Here is a 26,453-nt window from a genome sequence, read left to right on the forward strand (position 1 = left end):
TGGTTAATTCAGTATATACTGTAAGCCAGCTTTTACGTGGCCGTTCCTGAGTGCCCTGTTCATCACCACCTCAGTCATTGTATTATTTTCCCACAAATTCCCCCTTTTCGCACCTACTAGGTGCGAACACCTTTTACACTAACTGCAGTGCCTCAACGTCCTCCCCGTCCTCTGGCATGGTGAGTAATGGCAGCATCCCAGCGGAATAGGGAGGCGGCGCTTTTTCTTTGGACAAGGCAGTGGTGATGAGCCGGGATGTCATGGTCCGCAGGCAGGGCACACAGCAACACCCACAGGTAACTAGAATAGCGAGAAAAACAGCAATAGATGTCAAACAAGCAGTGATAAGATTCTTCCATTTGCCAAAAAAGGTTGTCATCCACCCCTCCAATGGATTTGATACACCTGAGGCGTCATGCATCTCCTGGGAAAGGGCTCGAAGTTGGTTCAAAGCCCTGGTGACCTTCCCATCCGGGGCAGTGTTGTTAGGGATGACCGTACAGCACATCTCTCCGAACATGGAACAGACTCCTCCTTTTTCAGCCAACAGCATGTCCAGCGCCATCCTATTCTGGAGCGCCATGAGGGACGTTGGGGCCGTCTGCTCGGCCAGGCCTTCGATGGCATCCCTAGTTGCATTGCTCAAGCGTAAAACATTATAATGCACAAAATTTATCCTATCTACATTTTTGCTGGGAGTGACGGGGAAGATGGCTGAAAGCAGTGGTATATTCTCAAATCCTGCGGCTATTTGATCTGCCAATTTGTATTCATTCGGGACACCCCTAGGAACTCCTATGCTGTCTATATAGGTTGGGGTTCCCGCCCATGGATCAAAAGCCGGGCCTTGCATACTACGGGCCCTGCGCCTTCTCTTTACGGTCAGTTGCACAGCCTTATGGTGGGTATAGTGGACTCTACTCCCTACCAAAGATATGGGCATAGCTAATCTAACCATAGCACAAACTCCTGACGTTTGATTTGGGAACTTTATCTGGGAGTACAACCTAAGACCACCACAATAGTAGAATAGTCCTATTCTAGCCACTGGGCCTAGGGCTGTTTTGTTTTGTACAGTTGTGTTGCACCAGTCTGGGGGTATATCACCTAGTTTGATTGTGGGCTTGCTTGATCCGGTGAGATTGAAACAGTGATATCTTGCACCCTCCCCCTTTATGGCGGTAAAATACCCTGGTTTTTCAAAGCCTGGGGGAAAGAGGGATGCTAGGGTAGTACAATTGCGGGAAGCTGTCTTAGAGTGTGTGAAGTTCAACATGCATGCATATCCTGCTGGGTCCTCATTAGGAAACAACGGGGCCGGGTTAGTGAACATGACTGGTCTAGCTGTGGCACAGGCCACGCACCCTTCCATGTGTTGTTCTTTGGCATTCTGTATTAGCCACCTGATCCATAAATTGTCCTGGCCTGCACCTGCTGATAACTCTAACACATCTTCCACCCTCATTTTAGAGAAGTCCTGCACTATTACGTCTTCCTCCTTCAGAGGGGGTTTTACTGTAGTCTCTGCCATGTCAGTGTCATTCTGTGTGTGCGTGAGGGGATCCAAAATATTTATCTGCAGGGGGGTTATCTGGTCACTTCCTGCTATCCATACACCTATGGCTAACATCCAGACATCCTGACCGTTCCTGCTCCCAATTGCTCTATTTACTGACAGGGTTATGGGATTTTTCGTGGGGTCTGAACTATAGTCCCGCTGTATAGATAATATCTCCCATTCATCTTGTTGTACCCACCAATCTCTTTTGTCTGTCAACCTCGCCCATGGTTTTCCACCCTCCTGTTGTCCAACCCGCGTCATACCAGCTGTTACAGAGACTACCTTTCACCTGTCCGGAAGCGCTCCTTTCACAATCCTCTACCTTTTGATAGTCGTCACAGATGTACACATCTGTGTTTTTGTAGAAACTATTATACCCCCCGCAGTCTATAGCCTGACACAAATCAAAGGTAAATGACGTGGTTGAGTCTCTCACATAGGGGAGAGTCAATCTGGCACCGCACCTTGGGGATGGGCCCTTAGTGTGTTGCTTCACTACTGCCCAAACTGCTCTTCTTCTCTCTCGTCTAGTTTCATTTCCTTTGTTACTGAGAGGTGGTTGGACACTACCGGGTGATTGTTCTTTGTGGTCTCGGTCCCCATACGCATGTTCCAACCCCAGAACTAATGCTGCAACTCCCACTACTACTACTACTGCTAGGACAACTGTTGTCTTTTTCCCAAACCCCATTGCCTTCCAAGTTATGGGTGTACTACGCGGGGGCTGTTCCCCGCCAAAACATCTCTTCCATCTATACATTTTGGATTGCTTTTCTAATTTCTGCCAATGGGCGGCTAGGAGGTGCGACTGGGGCACAATGTGTCAGGTGGTGCCAAGGTGCTCCTTTTTTACCTTTAACCTGGACCGAGTGTGAAGTAACCTCCCCCACCTCGTACGGCCCGGACCACCTGGGGTCAGTCCACTTCCTCTTGTGAACTTTGACCCTGACCCAGTCGCCTACCTTGACAGGTAGTGTTGCTTCCTCCTGCGGTTTCCTGTTCGCCAACTGGACCTGCGTAGAAAGGGCTGAAACCAGAGATGTTAGCTTTTTCATATAGTCTGTCATTTCTATTTGCTGAACATCTAACATTGGCATGTGGCCTCCATCTAGTGGAGGTCCTGGCATTTTTCTCCCTGTCATTATTTCGTGTGGGGTCAAATGTGTTTCTCGTCCTTCTGAGGACCTCATAGCCATGAGGGCCAATGGGAGCGCTTCTACCCATGTTAACTTGCTTCCTGCACATGCCTTAGCTATCTTAGCCTTCAATGTCTGGTTTGCTCTTTCCACCATTCCCTGTGACTGTGGATGATAAACTGATCCGAAGGCATGAGTGATTCCCAGGGCCTGTTCTACTTCTCTTAGTAGTTTGTTGTTAAAATGTGTGCCATTATCTGACCTTATTCGCCTGGGGACCCCATACCTCGGGATGAGTTCAGTTTTGAGCCATTTCACCACTGTTTTTGCGTCCTCTTTTCCGGTGGGAATGGCTTCTACCCACCTAGAGAACCTGTCTACCATCACCAGAAGATACCTTTTTCCCCTACCACATTTTCTGCGCCCATATCAGTATAATCTATACTGATATCTTGAAAACAAGCTGTGGGGACTGGGTACGCTCCTTTTAGTGTGGTGTATGGTTTCTGAACATTATGCTCTCCACACACCCTGCATTCCTGACAAAAATGTGTCACCATGTCCCTCAAATTGGGGTGCCACCACAGCTCAGACAGATTCAGGAGAGTCTGTTTTCTTCCTTCATGTGTTGGTCTGTGTGCCTCAGGTAGCAACATTCTGCACATCTCGGCTGATGCTGCTATCTTTCCTTGATGAGTGGTACATCAGTACATGTCTGTCTCCCCCTTTTTTCTGAAATAAAATGGCATTGAGAAAGCCATTGTTTTCAGAAACATCCATATGAAATGGGAGTGAGTAGTCTGGGGAGGTGAGTGTCTCTGCCCTTGCTAGGGCACTTTTGAGGTCAGAGAAGGCGGCCTCGGCCTCTGTTGTCCATAGGAGGGGGGCGGTGAGACAGCGATGAGTTCTGTTGGTATAGTCAGGGATATGTGAGCGGCTGTATCCTGTGAGGCCCAGAAAAGACAGCATGTCTGCAACTGTGAGGGGCTTCTGACTGTTGGGGGTTCTGTGAGACTGTCATTTGTTTAGCTTTGCTGGGCTTGGGCTTGTTTAATTCTTCCAGTTGTTTCTTTAACAATTGAGTTTGTAGTCTTTTTAATTCATCTTCTTGTTGCTCTGCTCCTTTTTGGTGTTTTGACAGGAAATGACGCACATTCTCGCCCCATGTTGCATCGGTCATTGTTTGCAGGCCTACTACTCCTCCTAACTGTGTCTGAACTGCTGTGGGTAATCCCCCTAGTACCCCATGGCGGAACAGCGCCACTGTGGCGGCGGACTGGTCCCACGGTTCCCTCATAGCACGCTGCCAAATCTTTTTTGCTCTATCTGCATAGGCATCAAAATTTTCATCACTTAGTCTTTTTAAATCATGCCATGCTGCATGATCCCCAACTGTGGGATACATGCGGTGCAGCTCAGCCCAAATGCCAGGGGTTACTGCTGATGCAGGCACTGATGCGGGAACAGTGGGTCCAGCTCCCCCTCTGGTGAGGGCAGCACTAGCTTCATCTGCTCCCATTACTCTACCCAATACTGCTCTGAGATCTCCCAAACACAGCTGCACTCCTGCTGTAAGACTATTGAAAGCTGTGAGGAAATGCTCAGCCCCTCCTGTCAGGGAGGGGAGTTTTGCACACAGAGAATCTAAGTCACCAAAACTGTAAGGGGTGTACATCAACAGTCCTCCTCCTCCTCCTACTGGGCGGAGTGGGCATTGTAGCCCCGCCTCTGGTGTGTGGCGCGTCTGCTCTCCCTCACTGAGCTCATTTACTGTTAGACGCAGCTGCTCTTGCTGCTTTTTTATCTCTCTGAACTCTTTGTTAAGTTTTTCCCTTATTCTAGTTGATCTTCGCAGCATAACTTCGTCAGGGTCCTCGTTGGTAAATTTACCTTTAAATGTGCCTGCTACAAAAACGTCTTGAGGACTTTGTGATCTAGATCTGGGCCTGCGTTTATGTCGTTTTTTAGTCCTTTCCCTAGAGCTGGAGCTTCTGTCTGTTTGCTCACTTTCCCTGCTGCTGTCTGACTGTTCGCTATCTTCCTTACTTCCTGAGTCTTGTGGGGTACTATGGTGAGGTGGACTGGGTCCTTTTACTGACATGTGAAAATGCTCTGGATTTTGTTGGCAAAAAGACGCTGAATATGGGGTACTAGCTTTGCTTGGGCCGGCTGGGACTGTAGCCGCTGGTTGTGGTGGAGCCGCTGCTGCTCCCCCTGGCGCTGACTGTACCATTAAATTTAGATAACATTCTAAATCCTGTACGCGGCCCTCTAATGCCGGTATCAATGGGTCCTGTGGTACGTCTATTTGTAATGCATTTGGCTGTAAATGGGCAGTTACCACTGGGGCTTGGACTGTGGGTTTTGATGCCGTTGGACCTGTATACGGCGGCGGTGGAGCGGAAATTCTTAGGTTTCTTATATCTGGATAAAAAGGGTTTGTTGGCGGGGGCGCCTCAGCGGGCAGCGGGGTTTTCTCTGCGCTAGCGGTTTTATTCTGTTCAGCTTCTGTCTCAGTTTTTGGTGAACTTTTGTCATCTTGTTTTGTCAATCCCAATTGTTTCTGTATTGCATTTGTCATTTTCAACCCCACCCCATATTTCTCTTTCTGCGCTTCATACTCCATCTGCTTTGGTTTAGTCAATTTAAACCATTTTCTTTTCTTTTCCTCCTCTGCCTGCCTTTCCGCATACTCCAACTTACTTTTTTCATACTTCACTATTTCATTCACTTTCTCCGGGGACGGCGCCCCTTCTCCCTCAATCCATCCTCCTCTCTCCCATTCTTTCACAATCTCTTTTGCTACTTTCTCCTCTCCTTTACTGCCATACTTTTTCACTGCCCCTACTAACACTTTACCATAAGGGGTCGTCATTTTACAACAAATAAGCAGTGAGAAAAAATCCAACAAGCCAAACCACAACAAAAATCACACATGCAACAACGAACAACTTTTTCATTAAGACTCCATCTAGAGCCTTTTTATGTACATCTCTATAATCTTTACAACTTAAAAAGTGACCTCTCACTCCTTCGCACAAATACACTCGCGGTGGACTCGTAATATTACAATGACAATCTGTTAACTGCAACTCTTTTTCAGGATGTTCACACAGAACCAAGGGTGGCAATTCACAATCACTCATCTGAACTATCTGTCCTTAGCAGTCTCCTACCTCGTCAACCATCTGGACGTATTTTCCTCTGACTATTTGTCCCTTTTCCTCTCCTACCGCCACCCGTATTATTCAACAATTCTCTTACAACTCTCTAGTTGTTTTTCTCTGTTTAATCACATCACATGCCCCAACATTTCATCTGTTTATATCCCTTTAATTACAGCACATTCAATCAATACTTTTCGCTTAAAACAACACTTACGACAGTTGAAATGTGATCACATCAATTTAGTTTTCAGCCAATAACAGAATTTTGATTTTAAACAGGCTTCTGCTTACCTTTTTTGTTGAGAGCTCTCAGTGATCACACCAACGAATCGCAGTATCGCCGCTCAGTCCCCTTCACGGGCTGCGGGATGTCAGTCCGGTGGCTGAGCTGAACCGGACCGTGGACACAATGCCAAGGTCCAGTTGGATTCCCCTGTCCAATTACGTTATCACGTCGGGGGTCACCAAATTTGTTGGGGAAATCCTTCTATAAACTGACAACTGACTCCATGATGTATTAACACAGCGTTTATTCTTGTGGTCAACAGATGAAATGCGTTTCCGAGCAGTTACACGTGCACGGACCTGATGGAGACTTGTCTAGTACAGAGGTCCCCCAAAAGGCACTTAGACAATATTGTGCTCAGGGTTATATTGGTTCCCCTTGTGGGGCCTGATTGGTCAGCTATACTGTTGCTGGGTTACACTCTCTGCTCTGCCTCTTCCCTCTTTCTTCTTATTATTTTCAGTTATCATTTACCTCACCAGACAGCTATGTTCACTCCCTCCTTAGTTTGTATGTCCTGTTCTCTGAGTTATCAGACCGTCCTGAACTTCAGTGTCCTTGGCCTCACCATCTCCTCCTCCCGTGCTCACTGTAGCATATCTGACTAAGATAGCCCTGTCTGTTCTCTCCCTCCTAGCTGTAACCCAGCTGCAAAGCATAATGTATAATATGTCACACATACACACACTCTTATTTAGTCTTTGGTTAATTCAGTATATACTGTAAGCCAGCTTTTACGTGGCCGTTCCTGAGTGCCCTGTTCATCACCACCTCAGTCATTGTATTATTTTCCCACAATACATTTTATTTTTATCTCCGCGTACTCAAAGACAATTTACATAGTTCAAATTATAATAGCACACCATAACACATTAAAAGCTATTCTGAAAATACAATAAACTGTTGATCATGTAGCAATATTTTGAGAAAATGTTCCTACTTTTGTCTATATTAAGGGTTAATGTACAAAAACATCATTACAAGCTTGAACCAGTGTTGTTTTTTTAAGTCTGCCACTGTAAGCCTCCCCTCAGGCAAAGAGCTGGGGCACGCACATTTCCGGGGAACGACTTAAGTTTTCTCTTGTTTGGTGGATGTGTCTTGATTATTGGCTGTTCCAGGTGATACCCAATCAGAATCAGTTAAGAAAAATGTAACTTTATAAATTTTTGGATGCCAATGATAATGTTATTTGAACCCAAAAACACTGAGCAATTGAGCCAAGAAAAAACTTTATTTATTTAAGAAAAATAAACTCATGATTCTGAAATGATTCTGTGTGGCCGTCCACTATCTCCTCCATCATTTTATTAACCCTATAAAAAAAGGCCAGTTCTTCAGTACATGTTGCATATACTCCCTTAACTCCATTTATTTTAGCCTCAACACATATTATCCTCCCTTCATTATCTTTATGTTGTCTCGACATGACAAGTATTGCAACCCCGCATTTATTGCTAGTATAGGAGCTGATACCCTTGTCCCACCCATCCTATTTTAAATTTAGCTATTCTACCAGATGTGTCTACTGTATCAGGGCCACATCTGCTTGTTGAGATCTAAGATAGGACAGACATTTTTTCTTTTTTGCAGATGACGGCCATTTATTAATTTCATTCCAATCAGAGGATTTTGGCATCTGAAAACCCTTTGCTATCTTCCTATAGCCCTCTCCTGCTTTGTGAGCGTCAACTATTTTCATTTCAGTTTTCTAGTCAACTGCTTAGAAGAACCCATGGTGCTGATTGTTGGGGCAAGGTCAGATGAGTCTGGGCATTTAAAACATTTAGATTGAGATCACTTGATCTTTCCAGATGATGATTGAGAACAATCCATGACACTGTCAGGTCTCAGCTTTCCAAAAGGGGCAGTACAAGGTATTAACTCTGCAGGGTGCCCAAACTTTTCCAGATGCCACTTTCTTGTTTTCTGTTATTTTGAAAGTGCAAATGATGGAAACAAAATAAGTTATGTGATCCATTTATATTCCAACTAATAAACCTTACCAAATTAACCATATCTTAAGTCATTTATATTCCAACATATTGAGTTAACCAAAACCTCCACATTACACAATCAATCACCTTTACTACTAACCATTTAGGGTGTTGTCCACCTGCCAAACAAAAATAAAACAACGACATGTAATGTGCCCCACATCTTGCACACAGAACATTCGTCCACAAAACCAACCAAAACAAAAAAAAACATCCATGGGTGGAGAAATACAAATCCACCTAAAAACCATAGATGCAAAAACCTTCACTCCTACCTCCTTGTTATCCTAAAGAGAAGGGAAAGAACTAGGGATGAGCCGAGTACTTGGCTGAAACGAGTATCCAGTACGGATAAAGCACTTTTGCCGAGTACAAGTATTGTACGAATAATGCGAGTCAATATCTGTACTCGGATTGGATAAAACTCCTCACTGACAGTGTCTGCGTTCTGTGATAGGCTAGTCACAGCGCTAGTCACAGCGCCCTCCCTTACACTATTCTGTGATAGGCTAGTCCCAGCGCCCCTCCCTACACACACAGATTCCTTCTGTTGCTGTGTGGCGCTCCGCTCACTCGCAGAGAAAACACGGAGAAGTGAACAGCTCTCTCCCTCTCCCCTTCCGTCAACATTTAGGGTTTCTTCAGCTTCAGGTTTGTTTTATACTTCGGTTTGAACTAGTACCTAGTAAACAGGAGACTTCTGGTAACGTGGGGTTTGTTCAGACATAGTGCTTGGTAGAATGGGATTCGGATTGCATCTCTGCCTGAGTTTTTTTTTTTTTTTTTTTTTAACTGTCTGCTGGCTCTAACCAGTTTTTTTGAGTGTCTGAAACTTTCTTGCTGTGTTTTATAAAAAAAATTAAAGGCAGTTGCGGTATAAATATATAATATTACAAATTAAGATACACACGCAAACACATTCCAACCCCCCGCCCCTCTCTCTTTCTTTCTCTCTCGCTCTCTCTCTCTGTATCTCTTACTTACTCACAGACACATAGACACACACACTCACACATACCTGGTGTGAAAATAAACAAGAACCAAAAAAAAAAAAGGTTATCACACTGATCATGGAAAAATTAAAAGTTAAAAGAAGAAAATTATATTGAGTATGAAAACTCTTGTTCATTACATTTTACTTAATAATTGCAACCGCATTGTTGTATTTATTGTTGCTAAACTTATATAGTTTGTTTGTTACCATGACAACACCATTGATCTGAAGCTCAATGCTGATGCTGTCATGTAAATAGTTTTCTAATCAGCAATAAATATAACAATTTCTGATCAACCCATGTCAATTGCATGCTTAAAATAACATACCGGTTAAAGCCCCGCCCATTTCAAGACAACCCGACCCACTTCCGGGTTAAATCTGCCCACTTCCGGGTTAGACCCCGCCCAGTTCGAGTACAGATATGGATTCAGATCATTCATGTGGCAAATAGATACAGACACAGATAATGCTGTACTCGCTCATCACTAGAAAGAACTAAACTACCCCAACTGGACCATGAGTTGCGTTGAATGACCAACCCAAAGAACCCCCCACCAAGCCCATCACACCATTTTTCAAAGCTACTATCCGTATTATCAATGCTTTCCAACATGTGGCATCGGACTGCCACTGCCAACCCCGCTTTATGAAACACAGTGCCGTCTTTGTTTATCATTCCAAGTAAACCCACTTACAACGTGTACATTTACCTACCTACTATTTCCCACAGGCCAGTATGAACACATTCTCTCCTACCATGATTCGGGTCTTTCATGTTTCAACACACCCTTCCCTCATGTCTCAGGTAGAAAACAGAGCCAGGTAGCCTATATCGGGCAGCCGGTCAGCAGTCCGTCATCCATTTGGCTTATTCAACCCTTTTCTTCTCCATCCTGCGCGTCGCCAGCACTGGAGGCTCCAGCAGCCTTTTTTCCCAGAAATGCCAGTGGCTGGTGGTGATCATCGAATCTCATCCTCTTCCTCTTCCCTTTCCAGGTAAAACGCATTTGTGCTGGTGGTGCCACAGTAAACCGCACGTCCAGAGAGTGAACTTTTTCCCTCGCCTCCGAAAACCTTTTCCTCCTCTCTGCCCAATCCCGTGGTAGATCCAGGAAAAAAGAAAGCTTGCACCCTTTCCACTTCACTCCTTGCCCTTCTCTATACTTTCACTTTGCGGTAGCAAGCACTTTCTACCTCTCCAAGAATCACAAGAAGCGGATGACAACAGGTTTCGGCGAACGATTACCATCCACCGCCGGTCCGCCTGGGCACCGATGCACCCGCTGTGCCTGATCCACCGGCATGCCAAGAGCCTCGGCAATGATGTCCCTCACACTTATCTCCAGTTTGCCTTCTTCCAACTTCTCTTTCAAACCAACCAGAACCAAATTCTGGCGTCTGTCCCGAAAGTTGGCATCCTGCTGGGCTGCCTCAAGCACTGAGCCCTTATTGACATTTCTCTTCACTATTTGCCGAAGGCCCACGTTTTCATCTTCCAAATCAGATATCCTATTTTCACCTGCCTCCAGACTCTGTGTGACGTCGTTAACATCCGTGCGGAGGCCCGCGTTGTCCTTTTTAACTTTGTCAATATGAGATTGCAATACCAGTAGTAACGTACTAACATGTCCAAGCTCGTCCATAGCTTTTCTGAGCGATTTTTGCATCGCAGAGAGAACGCCTGTATCCATGCTACATTTATCACCACCTGGGCCAGCCAAATTAGTCACTTCTTCTTGTTTGTTGCCATCTTGTATGTCCGCCATTTTGCTAGCGTTACTTCGCAGCATCCTAGGGGGCCGTCTACAACTTATCTGTCTTACGTCGCGCCAAAGGAAAGTTCTCAATCACACTTTTATCATTTTAGAGTAGCCTCTATCTATCACATTTCGAGGTTTTGGGTTATTCTGTTGGGAGCTCGATTCTAGTTGGCCATGTTCTCCAGCGTGCTCACGTGACTCCTCTTGTCAGTCTTACATTTTTGTTAATGCTTACATATGTACCCCGTATGTGAGAGGTGCAATTGCTAAAAAAATAAGTGATATTGCATTTGAATTTAAAGAAAATGAAACCCATTTCAAATGATCATGAGCCACAATCCAACAAAAGCTCTGCGCCAGTGTGGGAATTAATCATTCATTCTGTTCATTTCCCTTCAACAAATATTAGAAAGCTGATCTTAATCTTTAAATTACTTTTTAAAAGGGAAATGTGTGATTCATTATTGTTTAATAATTATTTCAGCACCAGCAGTACATTGTGGCTATTTAAAATAGCTTAATTGTCACTGTCACAGATATTCTGCTGTATTCATATATTTTCCTTTTAAATTAATAAAATAACAGAGGAACTTAATCTTTAAATTACCTTCATTTTACCATTTCAAGCCTTACCAAGTGTGTCAATACATGACGCAAACTGTGTGTGTGTGTGTGTGTGTGTGGGATGGGTTTGCCGTGATTCTGTCATGGGTTGGGGTCTTGTTGGGATTATTTTTCCCTTTTTTGCCTCCTTGTGTTTGTTTCTTAGTTTTCTCCCTGGTTTTGTGTTGTTGATCCTGTCTCTTGTTCCCCGGTAAGTGTCTGTTTGTTCTGCTTCCTTTTGGTGCTATGGTTTCCTGTCTTGTCTAGCTTTGCTTTGTGCCTGTCTGATTGTCCTGCCCCGCCCTAATGTGATTCACCTGACGTCTCACTGTTCCTCATTACCTCGTTACCTCTTGTATTTTACCCCTGCATTCTCTTTGGCCTTTGTCAGATCCTTTTGCCCAGTTTACGTGAGTGGTTGTGTCGTGTTTTCTTCATCCTGGCTGCATATCTTCCCCCGCCTGTTGCTCCCTGTGTTTTCCTTGCCTTTGTTAATAAACTCCTGTTTACCCCTGCCTGCCTTCATGCCGTCCTCATCTCTGCATTTGGGTCCTATCCTCATTCCACCACAACAGATTCCTAACCAAGCATGTTGAGAAAGGACGCCAACAGAGTACCCAGAGCTTCACATACTGTTGTGGATGGGATTATATTGAGATTAGTTGAATTCCCCCTCTGTCTGAGTCATACTAAAACTAAAGGAGACTTTTAATTACTAACGCCAAGAGCTCCTTACCAAGTGTCAGTTACCTATGTCGGGAGTAAGACTGTTGGTAGATCCAATGGATTCCAAAAGTGACTTACTTTCACCAACACATTCTTACTCCCATCTTGTAAACTATGGACCCCTTGGTTAGGTGCCTTTGACGTTGTTATTGACGCTAAAAGTCTTCTTTAGCGTCGTATCTAAACGTTCTTTATCTAAGCACGCTTGGTCGGGACTATTGAAGTAGTTAAGGAAAAAGTCGTGGTAAGACTTAATTTTCTATGAATGACTCGTGTGAAGAACGGGACAGTTGGGTTTAGGAAAACAATAACGGAACACAATCCCTGGTCTCCAGGGTGAATGTCCAGTGTTGTTTGACCCATCCACCCCCCCCAACCAACCTAGCTCCCTACGCTATTGTAGTTGCTCTTAGTGCTACATCATCTTCTACATTCTACGTTCTACAAACATGCTGACGGGTGCTTTTTGCATTGCTTCTGACGCTGATGGCCACTGTCCTAACATCTGTTTTTTACGAGTTCGGAGTGAGAACGGGTTGCAAAACCAAAACGTTCATAGAAACTTCCTGAATGACTCTTTGTCCACTGTTGCATGCATTTGCTTCCTAACTTTCTGCAACCTCTAAATAAAATATCACTTGACCAAGATGACATACATCGCCCGTTTAATGACAACTAAACCATCTTTATGGTACCTGAGCAAACTCTATCCATTATAGGCTATGCACTTATGGCTAAAATCCCTGTAAGGGGGGACCTTGAGCTAAGATTGGTAACATATTACTTGAAGTTTTCTACATAAGAGTGACATGACATTGTCATGACAGCCCGGTCTCACGCCAGTTCGTGTAATGGTCACATTATTTTGATTTATGTACATGGCATGATTTTCGAACGTGACCATTTCACAAACTGCCATGACGCTGGGCGTCTCTGGGGACGCAACAATGAGGAAATGAAATGCCACATGCAGCAACAACAACAAGAAGAACAACAACAACAACAACGTGACGCAGTCCCCGGTGTCCGGGGTGAAAGTCCTGTTGTTTGACCCAACCACCACCACGACCAACCTCCCTCTGCGGATTTTTGCCTTTTCAATTCCCATAGAAATACATTACTTCAAAATTCATAATCAACACACACAACGAAATCAACGTGACCTGTACACAAATCAATAAATTAAATCACGTGACCATTTTCACGTTATGAACACATAACATGACACGTGAACCCTAACCCTAACCATAATTTGTCATGACAAAACCAAATGACACTAAAAGAAGCGTTATGTCATAAACGTTTATGACTTGTAATGTAGAAAAAAAGGGCAGCAACAAGACATTACACTCATCACATTCCATTCACTTGTACAGTGAATATTTTGATCCTTATGTTTGGCATCGTCGTTGACATCCAAGAATTAAAGGCAACTCACTTATCAGCTTTGCATCTTGTCTCTGATCACAACCAATATGAGAAGATTTAAATGAGTTAACAGGGATCACTAATCTGAGGCCGTTGAATAATCTCATGTGTTACGAGTGTTTTGAACAGGCTGACTGGCTCTTCACATAAAATCACTTTCATATTATGTGCTGCTGGATCTGTTGCCTGCTGAACAGTCATCAGAAATACTATGTGCCCACACAATTGAGTGAACGGACTCATTCTCTTTACAAATAGTTGTTTTATTGAGCAACAGAACTTGAATGTGTTACCATATCAGTCAAATGTCTGCAGCAAACACACACTACTGTAGACGGGCTACATTTAGGTTGTTTATTTGGGCGGCTGTGGCTCAGTGGTAGAGTGGTTGCCTGCCACTTGGAAGGTTGGTAGTTCAATACCTGTGAGTGTGTATCTGATAAGCAGGTGGCATCTTGTACGGCAGCCTCGGCCACAGTGTGTGAATGGTGAATGGTTCCTGTAATATGTAAAAGCGCTTTAAGTAGTTGTTAAGACTATAAAGGAGATATATAAATACAGCCCATTTAGAAATTTTGGGGTTAAAATCCAGCAAGCGAAAATAAAATCAAACTCTGTCTCAGAAAAAAAACATTTTATTTTGATCAAACAGGATTTATTTTCTGTTATCAAATAACCAGCATCATGGTTCATATCTTCTTCATATAGAATTTTTTATGTCACTTTTCATGTCACTCAAACATCACGTTATTCACCAATACTAAGTACCATTATATTATTATAGTTACACTGAGAACCCTTCAGTTTAATCGCATACCTTGCCAGAACAGAAACCACACCACCATCAGCAAAGTCAGACTGCTAAAATGTGATGTCAAACATGATTTTAGGAGTACAAGTGCAATATATGCAGCTGTTTTGATACATGTATACTGATGGTTTGGCAAAAAACTGGAATGAGGCTGAAAAATCACAACTAAAGGTCTGTTTCCTGAAGGTTTGCTCCTTCTATTTAGTGTCGTGGTAAGATCTGGTTAATTTGGGTACTCAATTTATAACAAAATTGACATGTTTTTTTCTCCACTTTTGCGTCAAGCAACCACTTATCAGTAGATATCCTTTGTAGGAGAGATCTGAGGACCAGTTAACCATAGTCCTCAGAAATCCACTGGAGTTTAGAACGCCAACACAAAGAGTAGGAAGTAGTATGAAGGGGACAGGATAATGGGGGACATCCTTCCGCCTGCCTGTCGATATATACACTAGCTGGACATTGTCTCTCAGATAATGTCTCTGTCTCTTTGGATTGTCTCTCTGCTTTCTATCGAGTCACAATCCACCTTAGCCAATTAGCATTTCAAAAACATATCAACTGTCTCTGTGTGAAGTATACAAGGTGGCAGACAGCCACCGTGTTACAGTATATGCTGCTGCCAGTGTTAAAAGCTTTACTCTTCAGAGACATTTAAAGAGCTGGGAGAGGAAGCTACAAGCAGGAAGGATAGAACTTATAAGTAGGGGTAGAAAGAAAAATAAATAGTTAACTGGTTGTATGCTTTAGTCCAGAAATGATCAGAAGAAATGGTCACGTTTGTTGGGATCATTCCCTGCCAATGCCTCCTTGTTTAGTAAGAGGATGCACTGAATGCCTGTGCCAGTCCACCACTACCCTGATTGTTTCATATCTCAAACCTTCACTGCGACAAACAGTCAAACACTTACAAATGTTCAAATACATGAATCCAGAATTGAATTAACCGTGGGAAGGGAAGACTCTGGTGGTAGTTGTTCTGCAGGAGAAACAGCTTGACTTCTTTTATTTAAAAAGCATCTCACAGGCTACATTACATCCTGATATGCTTTAGATGAACCTGTTGTAGCTTCAGATGTCTCTGCAGTTTTAGAAAAGCGTTTTGGGTGGATGTGTGTGGGGTAAAGGTAAGTTAACTAATGTCATTTCTTTGAGCCTCTTCTTTTTATAACTTCAGATTAAATCTTACTTTACCAAAAACTGCTTATGTGCTTATGTTATGGGCTATTCCTTAAAGGTCCAATGGCATGAAAATTTCACTTAATGTTTTTTTTAACATTAATATGTGTTCCCCCAGCCTGCCTATGGTCCCCCAGTGGCTAGAAATGGCAAGCCCTGGGTATTCTTCTCTGCCTTTGAGAAAATGAAAGCTCAGATGGGCCGAGCTGGAACCTTGCCCCTTATGATGTCATAAGGGGCAAGGTTACCTACCCTTTCTCTGCTCTGCCCGCTCAGCTCAAGGTTGCCTGGCTCTGACACATTAAAAAAACATGAGTAAATTAAAAGGCACTGAACTAAACTCTGCTACTGTGTGTTTTTTTTAAACATGTAGGCCTAAGATATTGCAATATAATCTCCATATCTGAAAAGTGCCGCTTCTTAGCCGGATTACGTCTGGCCATGTCGTAAATTGTAGGGGCGAGGCCTCAAAACCCAGAAAATATTGGGGCGTGATATTTAAATTACAATCGTTTCCAGCCACTGCATTTATCAATGTACGACTATTCTTACGCTCTGATTGGTTTGATACAAACGTTTCATGAATCCCACGTAAAGCCTGTCGTAAGAGGATTTCTGCGCTTATATCTGTGCTGGTTTCTACATTATGTTGATAAATGAGGGCCAATGTTTTTACTTTGTCATTTGATACATTAGAAAAACACTGAATATATCCACTTTGAAGATTTAACTATTAAAGCTCAGTAGGTCCATGACTAAGCTCAGATATTTGGAATATTTTTTGTAACACGGTGAGAAAAGAATTCTTCCTCACTGAAGTTCATTTATTTTAATATTCACTAGTTATTTACCCACCCTAGATCTTACAAAGTGAGAGCTTAAACCTTCAAAGAGAGGGATTAAAAATTGGAAGAGGGAGGAATGGTAAAATATCAATAGCTGGCGGTTGAAGGTATCGTGAAATATCCCTGCCCAATTAGTAGGTGACCTTGTAAAAAGTGGGCGAATCATCGTCACGATCATAATCACAACCAAAGGCATGGTGACTCATTTCCAGGGTAAACATACAGTACTGCCAATTTCAAGTTCTTTCAAGAAAACCATCTCTCTAAGGAAAACCCAACCACGATAGGGCATAGCTTCACATTTTTCCTACCCACACACCATGAAAATACTTCCATGATTTTCCACATTTCAATATATCAAAGTGACGTTAGCCAGAGATTGTTACAAAGACATTAAATCAACATTTACATTTTTTAAATACTTACACTCGAAACAAGGATATCAAACACCTCATGAGTCCAACACTGCTGCCCATTGGTATTAGTATATTCACAATTTACAGTAAAGCAACGGAAAGACAACACTGTGTGAATTGTTCTTTTTTTGCCTCGACATGCTGTAGAGCCAATTCTGCCAGCAAAGTCTCTGAGTGCAGTGTGTAGTCCGGAGGTGTGGCAGGACTCCACTGCCTGTTCATCAGCTCATCAGGCCTCCAGTTAAATGAAATATTCTTTTGGGGTTTCAGTGGAGACGATCTGGGAGTCAGTCTGGCTGTTGAAAGGGAAATCTGGGCTGTCTTCCTGTTTGACGTCTTTCACTTCCTGGTTTCGATATGTCTCTTTTCTCCGGTAGAGGAATCTGGCAGTTATCGCCAGGCCGGTCACAATCACAAAGATCACAACCGCTATGACACCTGCAAGGTAAAGGACATTTCACTATGTAGAAGGCTGAGATATCAGATAATTGTCTTTTCAATTTTCAATGTGCATGAGTGCTCCCTACACTTCCAACTACTGCCAATTACAACATATCTGCCTATTTTTCTCCCACAGTATTGACATTTCATTTCCTAATGGTTCAATTATCTTGCTAATCTAACTTTCAAGTACGTGAACACCATTTTAAATCTTTTGAATCTACCAGACTCTTCTGCTCTGCTGATCACATTTGGGAATATGAGAGCAGGTTTCATTTAATTGGAATTTCAAAATATCTCGGAAATCAATTTAATATTGCATTACAATATAAAGAGTCATTACTACATAGGCTTAATTAGGTGACCTGCCCTTTGTGCACTGAGACAGTCAGGCCCGTTTTAATAGACAGTTTTAAATGATTTTTCTCTGGGTCTCTATCTACACGACTATAGATTTAACCTTTTCAGCCTTCTCTTGGAATCAGTCTGTGCTGGCAGAGCAACAAAGTTTCAAATTAGTTTTCAATGGACTCCTACCTGAGGCATCACTTTACTCTTTCTTGGAGCTCAACATCTGTCCATAACTTCATGACCCAGCAAAGGTGATGTGTGACCTTTAAATTTAATCGTTGTCCATTTGTTGAACAATGCCCCAAACAAATACATCTAATGACTGTCAAAGGTGAACTAAAAATCAAAGATTCCGCTGTTGTGCCAATAAAACAGGTTCCGGTTTCAGTGAAAAAGAGTGAAAAGGTTCAGTACCTCCAATCAGAGCCGAGTCAGTCCTGATAGCATTGACTAAAGGTTGACCTGAACCCACTGAACCCGACTGATCTACAGCAGAGAAAGAAGACAGAGGGGAAAAAGATATTAGAAACTGAAAATAGAAAACCAAAGGGCACCAGAAAACAGAAGAAACGTCGAAGAGTAAGAAAGAAATGGAGGGACAAGAAAAGTGGAATTAGAGGGAAAAGATGAGGGAATCATAGGGAATGAAAGGATGAATGACAAAAAATGACTAAATACTAAATATTCTAAATTAGCTCTCTAAATGACTAATTAAGTATCACAAACTGGATGAGAACAAACCCAGAGGAAAGAAAAGCCCAAACCAGTCTTGGAAAATCAAGCAGGATGTTGTGTTGGATTAATGAGCCCATTTATGAGCTGGAAAAGCAGCTTTCATGCAGAAGAGACACCAGGAGACGCATGCTACGCTACCGTACATATATGGAAAGAGAGAGTCGAAAGCCCAAAACATATGACAGAAAAAGAGTATATACTGCTTTGACTAACTTCTAATGTTACGCTGTTTGCTAAAATGTCATCAACGTCCTTATTGTTTTCGAAAGTGTTGTAGTAGAGCCAGGAACCACAGTTTTCCTTGGATTAGGGTGGCACCTAAATCTTTGTTGCAGCTGTTGCCGTGGTCCCGCTACACGCCCTGCTATGCCCCTGCTACGCTCTGCAGCGCTTTGCTACGTCCTGCAGTGCCCTGCTACATCCTGCTATGCTCTATGTCCTGCTATACCCTGCTACGTCTTGCTATGCCCCTGCTACGTCCTGCTATGCCCCTGCTACGTCCTGCTATGCCCCTACTATGCTCTCCAGTGCCTTGCTACATCCTGCTACGCTCTGCTACATCCTGCTATGCTCTATGTCCTGCTATGCTCTGCTACGTCCTGCTATGCCCTGCTACGCTCTGCAGTGCCTTGCTACATCCTGCTACGCTCTGCTATATCCTGCTACGCTCTGCTATGCCCTGCTTCGTTCTGCAGTGCCTTGCTACATCCGTGCTACGCTCTGCTACGTCATGCTACGTCCTGCTATGCCCTGCTATGCCCTTTTATGCCCCTACTATGCTCTGCAGTGCCCTGCTACATTCTGCTACAACTTGCTACACCCTGTGACACCATGCAGTGCCTTGCTACGCCATGAACTACTACATCTACTGTTTCCATTATCTTTATTGTAACTATTATCTTTATTGCGACTAATATTGCCACTGTTCATCACACCCCCAACCGGCACCGTCAGACACCGCCTACAAAGTCCCTGGGTCTGTCTGAGGTTTCTCCCTAAAAGGAAGTTTTTTCCTCGCCACCAGTTGCTTGCTCTTGGGGGAATTACTGGAATTGTTATGGCTTTGTAAATACCTACTCTTATCTGTAAAGTATCTTGAGATAACTCTTATGAATTATGATTTGATACTATAAAAAAATTGAATTGATTTTGAATTGAATTGGATGTTGGTCTTAAGAAATACAGGATAACATTCTTGTTTTCTTCTTCTTTATCTATTGTGGTGTAAAATGACACATATACAGTGGTGCTCAAAAGTTTACATACACATGCTTAAGTTGACTAAAAAGAGGAATAAAAAAATCATGTTTTGGAAATTTATTTTAATACCTAAATTAAAAAATGAGGTAAAATCCAACCTTTAAGGACACCAATTTTCTTTGTGAATGAATAACGTATTGTAAATAAATAAATGTTCTTATTTAAAATACAGGGGTCATAAGTATACATACCCCTATGTTAAATTCCCATAGAGGCAGGCAGATTTTTATTATTAAAGGCCAGTTATTTCCTGGATTCAGGATATTATGCATCCTGATAAAGTTCCCTTGGCCTTTAGAATTAAAATAGCCCCACATCATCACATACTCTTCACCATGCTTAGAGATAGGCATGGTTTTATTTCAGTTAGACTAATACCTGGTTTGATTTGCATTGAGAGATGATTTTATAGAAAGTATCCCATGCCTATCTCTAAGCATGGTGAAGAGTATGTGAGGATGTGGGGCTATTTTAATTCTAAAGGCCAAGGGAACTTTATCAGGATGCATAATATCCTGAATCCAGGAAATAACTGGCCTTTAATAATAAAAATCTGCCTGCCTCTATGGTAATTTAACATAGGGGTATGTATACTTATGACCCCTGTATTTTAAATAAGAACATTTATTTATTTACAATACGTTATTCATTCACAAAGAAAATTGGTGTCCTTAAAGGTTGGATTTTACCTCATTTTTTAATTTAGGTATTAAAATAAATTTCCAAAACATGATTTTTTTATTCCTCTTTTTAGTCAACTTAAGCATGTGTATGTAAACTTTTGAGCACCACTGTAAAAGCTGTAAAGCTGCAAACCAAGTGTGCAGTCAGATGCACAGATGAACAAAGTGTTAGCAAAGGCAAATAACATAGCAGGTCTGAATGAGTTGAGTCATGCTACATAATAAGTGTGTCAGCCCTGATAAATAAATCCAAAATACTTTGAATGAATCCCAATCTGGCAGACAACGCTGCCCCATTGTTGTCACTGTCGGCTGCACTTCCTCTTCCTTCCATCGCTTCCTCCTTAGTACTTAAAGGAAACAGCAGATAATATTCTACATTTCTTGTTGTCAACAAATCCCATAAAAAGACCAAATTGGAGTAAAGTTTTTTGTCCAACTCTCAGTCTGACTTCCCTACCTTGTCTGTGGCACTTCATTCATTCATTCATACTAAAAACGTAAACTTTAAAAACCGCTATCTTTTTTTGTCAAACTAACTTCCTATAACAGCTGGGCACTGTAGTTTAAAAAATGTGTATTACTCAAAATAATGTGGGCTTTTATCAGCTGTGTATTAAACATTTAATGCATATTTTTGTTAGCAAGATGGTGTACGTGGATTGAGTCAAAATAAACAGTGTATGTGTGCGTTCATGGTAATAAAAACACCTTGTTGCACTGAGTGAAATGTGCCTTTAACTGTTTTTAGACAACTAAAAGTTGTATGGCGCAGAGGAATAAGATATATCAGACTTTAGCTCTATAAGCAGAATTTAGTAGGATCAATTCACTATTGATTTTGGTCTTTTCATGACATATGATGAAAAATTTAAGAAAATTAGAAAATATCATCAGACTCATTTATATTATTTCATGTATTTTTATTACATATAGCCAGTCATCTTTTTTTCTGAGCTTCTATATACAGTACAGTTCTCCATCTTTAACTTTTTAAGGGAATGTGATTTACCTTTTTATAAATTTCATTTACCTTGTATTGTGACTTCTAGGATAGACTAGATATGCAGGACCACAGCTATTAGAAGTTGATATGCTACAAACCTAAATCAGTATCCTAACCATAACATAATTGGCATAAAACTCCTCCTCTCCTACCTGACAAGTGGTGTGTGTTCTCTGCTGCGTAGGGATTGGCTGACGCCGAGGAGCCGCAATTGGACTGGACTAAAGGTCCGGTGATGATGACAGGGCTGGTGTCTGGGTGGAGCAGAGCAGCTTTAAGAGGGCTGATGGAGTTAAAGTGGACCACTGAGAGACAACCGGTGAAACCGAGAGACGCCAACCTGGCCATGTCTGGCTCCAAATCATCAGACCCTGGGGATAGAAAGAGAGAGAGCTACGTTAGGGTGACCATATTTTGATTTCCAAAAAAGAGGACACTCGGCCGGCCTTGGAACACAAATTCAGACAGGCTTCTCAGAGGTTAATGAACATGCTTTATAATGCCTCAATGGTATAAAAATAACTTATGTAATAAAATAAAATGAGTAACAACCTGTAACAAAACAATAGCTCTTTTCAAAAGAATAAATATGAAATAATGTAAATATGTATTTTTTGACAAAGGGCTCAAAACTCCTCCAGTAGTCTCTTAAAAAAAATGGAATATTCATTAAACCCAAAGTGCCATCAAGTCATCCAATCAGAAATACCAAGCATACAGACACTCACACCCTCATTACAGCTGACAATGATTCCGCTTCCAGTCTGCAGCTATCACTCCTTGAGACTGATGTGCGCTCTCCCCTCTATCTGTTCATTTGATTGACTCAAATCTCTCCATCATTCACCTCCGCTCCTCCACAGCAGTATAAACAGCAGCTGTGAAAGGCGACATTTCCCGCCATGAGCAGCTGCATCAGTGTCTGTTCACATGATGGAGAGGTGACTGTGTTTTTTTACCAGGACACATCTGCATGTTGATGAGAGCAGCAGGAAACATACGCTTCTCACAGCAGCCCCCCCTTCTATGTTCCTTCTGGGTCCATTAGTTAGGCTGATGGATGACATGGTTGGCAGGAAACGACAGAAAATCCACTTTCCTGCTACTTTTCTGATCGTGATCTGACTCTCTGCCTCCTCTGATCTGACAGAGGGGAGGACCGCTCACATACTGACATGACGGGGTTAAAACACACTGAGTTGAATAAGAAGATATGGTGTGTGAGGGCCTCACATAAAATGACACTTTTAATCATTTTATCATGACATTTTGCTTCAAACAAAATGTTGAATTAGGTTTTGACAGAACCCCAAAACAACAGGTTTTTAAATTAACCAATGGATGACAATTTTGCATGGAATATATTTAATCATTCAATTTCATGCAAACATACCAGTAATTACAATGTTCCAGCACTGATACAGTACATACAAAAAGCCTCTGAAACATTAATGTCAGCCTGAGCCGGTCAAAGTATCTTTTAGTAAGTATCACCTGAAGGTTTTAAAAAGAAAAATAATGCTTGCTTTTGAGGGAGGTTCAAACTTAGAACAATGTAGTGACAATCTGCTGTTAATGTCTGAAAATACATAATTTGTAGTGCCACATAACACCAAAAACAAACAACTCTGCATGTTTTCTTAAGCTACACTCTGTTAAACGTTTCTAGTGAACAAAGCTCTACTAAATGCCAGAAATTAAAGAAGATATCGTGACACATCATTTTCATTGGAGCGTGAGATTTTATTGCACCGTTGTGACGAAAAGGGAGCTGAGCCAGAAGGCAAAACTCTCGATCTACCGTTCAGTGTTAGTTCCTACCCTCACTTATGGTCATGAAGGCTGGGCCATGACCGAAAGAACGAGATCCAGGGTACAAGCGGCTGAAATGGGTTTCCTCAGGAAGATGGCTGGTGTCTCCCTTACAGATAGGGTGAGAAGCTCAGTCATCCGTGAGGAGCTCGGAGTAGAGCCGCTGCTACTACACGTCAAATGGACCCAGTTGAGGTGATTCGGGCATCTGGTGAGGATGCCTCCTGGACGCCTCCCTAGGGAGGTGTTCCAGGCAAGTCCAGCTGGGAGGAGGCCTTGGGAAAGAACCTGGACTAGGTGAAGAGATTATCTCTCCAACCTGGCCTGGGAACGCCTCGGGATCCCACAGTTGGAGCTGGTTGAAGTGGCTCAGGAAAGGGAAGTTTGGGGTCCCCTGCTGGAGCTGCTGCCCCCGCAACCCGATACCGGATAAGCGGATGAAGATGGATGGATGGATGGATGGATGGATCATTTTCCGATTTGGTGTTACATGATAGTTTGATTAGTCAAGTTTATTTAAAACAACCAAAGTTGACCAAAAGTACTGTACAATTTGAAGTGCATGGCACGACTAAAATCAAAGCAAAAGACATAACAAAGTCTGATAAATATAGCTGACTCATGTTATACATCTAAATAGTGAGTGTGTTTGCTTTTAAATTGACAGTGCAGTTGTTGTTGTCTGTCTCATAAGAGAGCTGTGTCTGCAGCCTCTCAGCCCCTGATGTTATTAACAGCCTATATTTCATTCTGTCTCTGATGGAGACATGACGAAGACATTTACTGTCTCACCCTGACTCTGTCACAGGTCCTTATCCAAGACTGCAGGGCACTAAAACCACCTGGGTTGGCAACACTTTGCAATAAAGCATCCATTAGGTGGACTTCTGGGAGTGAGAAGGAGGCAGTATGCAAAGGCAGACAGAGATTTGAACAAACAGTCACACTTGAATCTAATGTCTTAAATAACAACCTAAACGTACCAACGTTGTTCATTTCAAAATTGTCCAAATATAATAGATACCCCGGCAGAAGTTTAGAGAGTCAGCAGGCTGGCGAACAGTGTGTCCTATAAATGGTTTAATTGGGTTAGCTTTAATGTTTATTTAGTAACCAGCTAGTCTCGCATTACCGGCTGTGTAGCCAAAGCGCTGTTGTGTAAGGTCTGGCTACACCACACATACATTGTGGGATAGTTGAAAGAAACGCTCTGGGTTTTTTGCATTTCTTTAAACCAATCATAATCATCTTGGGCAGCGCTATGCTCCATACGCAGCAGGTGCTTCTACAAATTAAACTGGATCGCACTTCCCTTAAATTGCATCCCTGTTTCCCCAACTTGCCTCCATTCCTCGCTTCGTAGTCCATCCCACTGAAGACAAAGAAGCATTGGAGAGACAGAAGAAATCATGGAAGAAGAGAGAAATTGAGGAACTGTTTTTCGAGGGTTAAGACGTCCTTTCCTCTGAAGCATCCCGTGAATTTGTCAGCTGCATGGGTGGAGTTAGCAACGGCTTACAGCGGCTTCCAGTAAGGCTCCTCTTGTTTATCCTCGTTCATAGCATAGAAATCCTGCATCGATTCTCGCACCTCAATCCTCATGGCAGGAATAAGAGCTTTGAGATGGCCTTCATAAAGGAGGGGCCAGAACGACTTACGGTTCAACAGAGGAGTGAAGAGATATCAAATAAGGGAAATGAGATTCAGCCGTAGTCTTGAGGAAGAACTTGTTTTGGTGGAACATTTGCACGCAAAGAAAATGCCACATAATAAATGAAGGTAACTGTTGACACAACACAGCAACGTGAGCTATTTAAATTAGCTGATACATGGTTACACCTAATTCGCTCTTACCAGTGTATCTCCCTCTGTATTTTGTCCACAGCAATCCCACCAGTCGACCCGAAAAGGTCCCACTTAGAGAGGAAATGCCCTAACATATTCTTTATAAATCTTTACAATTATTTCCCGTAGCAAGCAGGCCTGCCTTGTTGCACAATCGAGATTGTCTTCAAACATCTCAGTTTAAAGGGTAACACAAGAACTATGTGGCAAAATCCAACTTCACTATCTGCTGAAGAAGTTTTTTTGTTTACATCTTGACTAAGCACTTTTAGCACTCATGATGAAGTGATTTAAAATGTTGTGTTAGTACTAACATTATTCCTGCAGCTTTTTAAGAAGAAAGTGTCTGTGGAGGCCAAACATATCAGAGCTATTCAATTCAAATGAGTGCAAGTCTGAGTGCTTTTTAACTAAAAAAAGGCCTTGTCTCTGTTTTTTGTGCCTCCTCACTTACCGTGCACTCTGCCCAACACCAGCGACTTGATGGCGTTGAATTCTCCGTCAGATGTCAGATTGAAGTCTTCTCTGGGGTTTTGGTCAATCTGAAAAAAACAACATATATCTCTTTTGAACTGTGAGGTAAAGGTATCTCATGACTTTGTGGTAATGTCTGAAGTTCTACCATGGACTCTGTAACTTGGTATAGAAAGCCTGCAGGAAGACTCAGCTCCATTTGGGCCAGTTCTCATTAATAGTCAACAAGCTAATATTCAACAAGCTTAACTCTGATTGGCTAACAATGAGAGCCTGGTTATCAGCATCCTTTACCTAGCGCAACTGGGAGAGCTCATGAATAGTAATGAGCTTGTGCAACATGACGTCAGACTGACCAGCTGTTATAATTTGCCTGATTTCTCCTCTTATTTCTTTTCAGTGGCTACAGCTGACAGAGGAGGTAGCAGCTCATTTTCACATTCACCACTTAACACATATGGACCTAACATATTTTAAAAAAAAGGCAAGTAATAATAGTTTTGTGTGGCGGGGCACCTTTAAACTTTTGAATTGCAACACCAGACTAACTAAAAGAAAGTTACCTTTTGACTTTTGTGCCTTTTTGGTCTTTTTTCTCAGTGTAGAAGTCAAACACTTTGGATATCTGAATTTGGAAGTTCATTTGTTTATGGGTTTTTTAGAACAGCTTTCCTTTTCTTTCATCTCACCAGCTCAATGGGGGGAATGAGTGAGTCCACACTTTCACCAAAAAAACATTCAGTCATCCGTGATGAAATTCTCCACAGGCGATAAATTTAATGAGGACCGCTCTGCAGAGTCTGGCCATGTGGTCTTACTCCTAATTTTCACCGGTTGTAGAAGAACAGCTGCGTGACGGCTCCGTGTTCCACCGTCCGTCAACACCCACCAGGTCCGGATTTGTTGCAGAACGGCTGCGGCTGTGACTGACAGC

The 26,453-nt window shown here is 42.5% G+C and overlaps 1 protein-coding gene across 1 annotated transcript in view; it reads right to left on the reverse strand.

Annotated features, from left to right (window-relative positions):
- Window positions 1-16,831: 16,831 nt before the first annotated feature.
- LOC116699076 (contactin-associated protein-like 4) overlaps window positions 16,832-26,453 on the reverse strand; it is a 179,952-nt gene continuing 170,330 nt past the window's right edge. Inside the window, exons 21-24 of the mRNA XM_032531468.1 lie at window positions 25,500-25,587; window positions 21,541-21,759; window positions 18,119-18,190; window positions 16,832-17,350 (exon numbers count right to left, since the gene is read on the reverse strand). Of these exons, the coding sequence (XP_032387359.1) occupies window positions 17,154-17,350; window positions 18,119-18,190; window positions 21,541-21,759; window positions 25,500-25,587 (576 nt within the window). The 3' untranslated portion in view covers window positions 16,832-17,153. The remainder of the gene's footprint in view (window positions 17,351-18,118; window positions 18,191-21,540; window positions 21,760-25,499; window positions 25,588-26,453) is intronic.

This window comes from Etheostoma spectabile, chromosome 12 (assembly GCF_008692095.1).
Source record: "Etheostoma spectabile isolate EspeVRDwgs_2016 chromosome 12, UIUC_Espe_1.0, whole genome shotgun sequence".
NCBI lineage: Eukaryota > Metazoa > Chordata > Actinopteri > Perciformes > Percidae > Etheostoma > Etheostoma spectabile.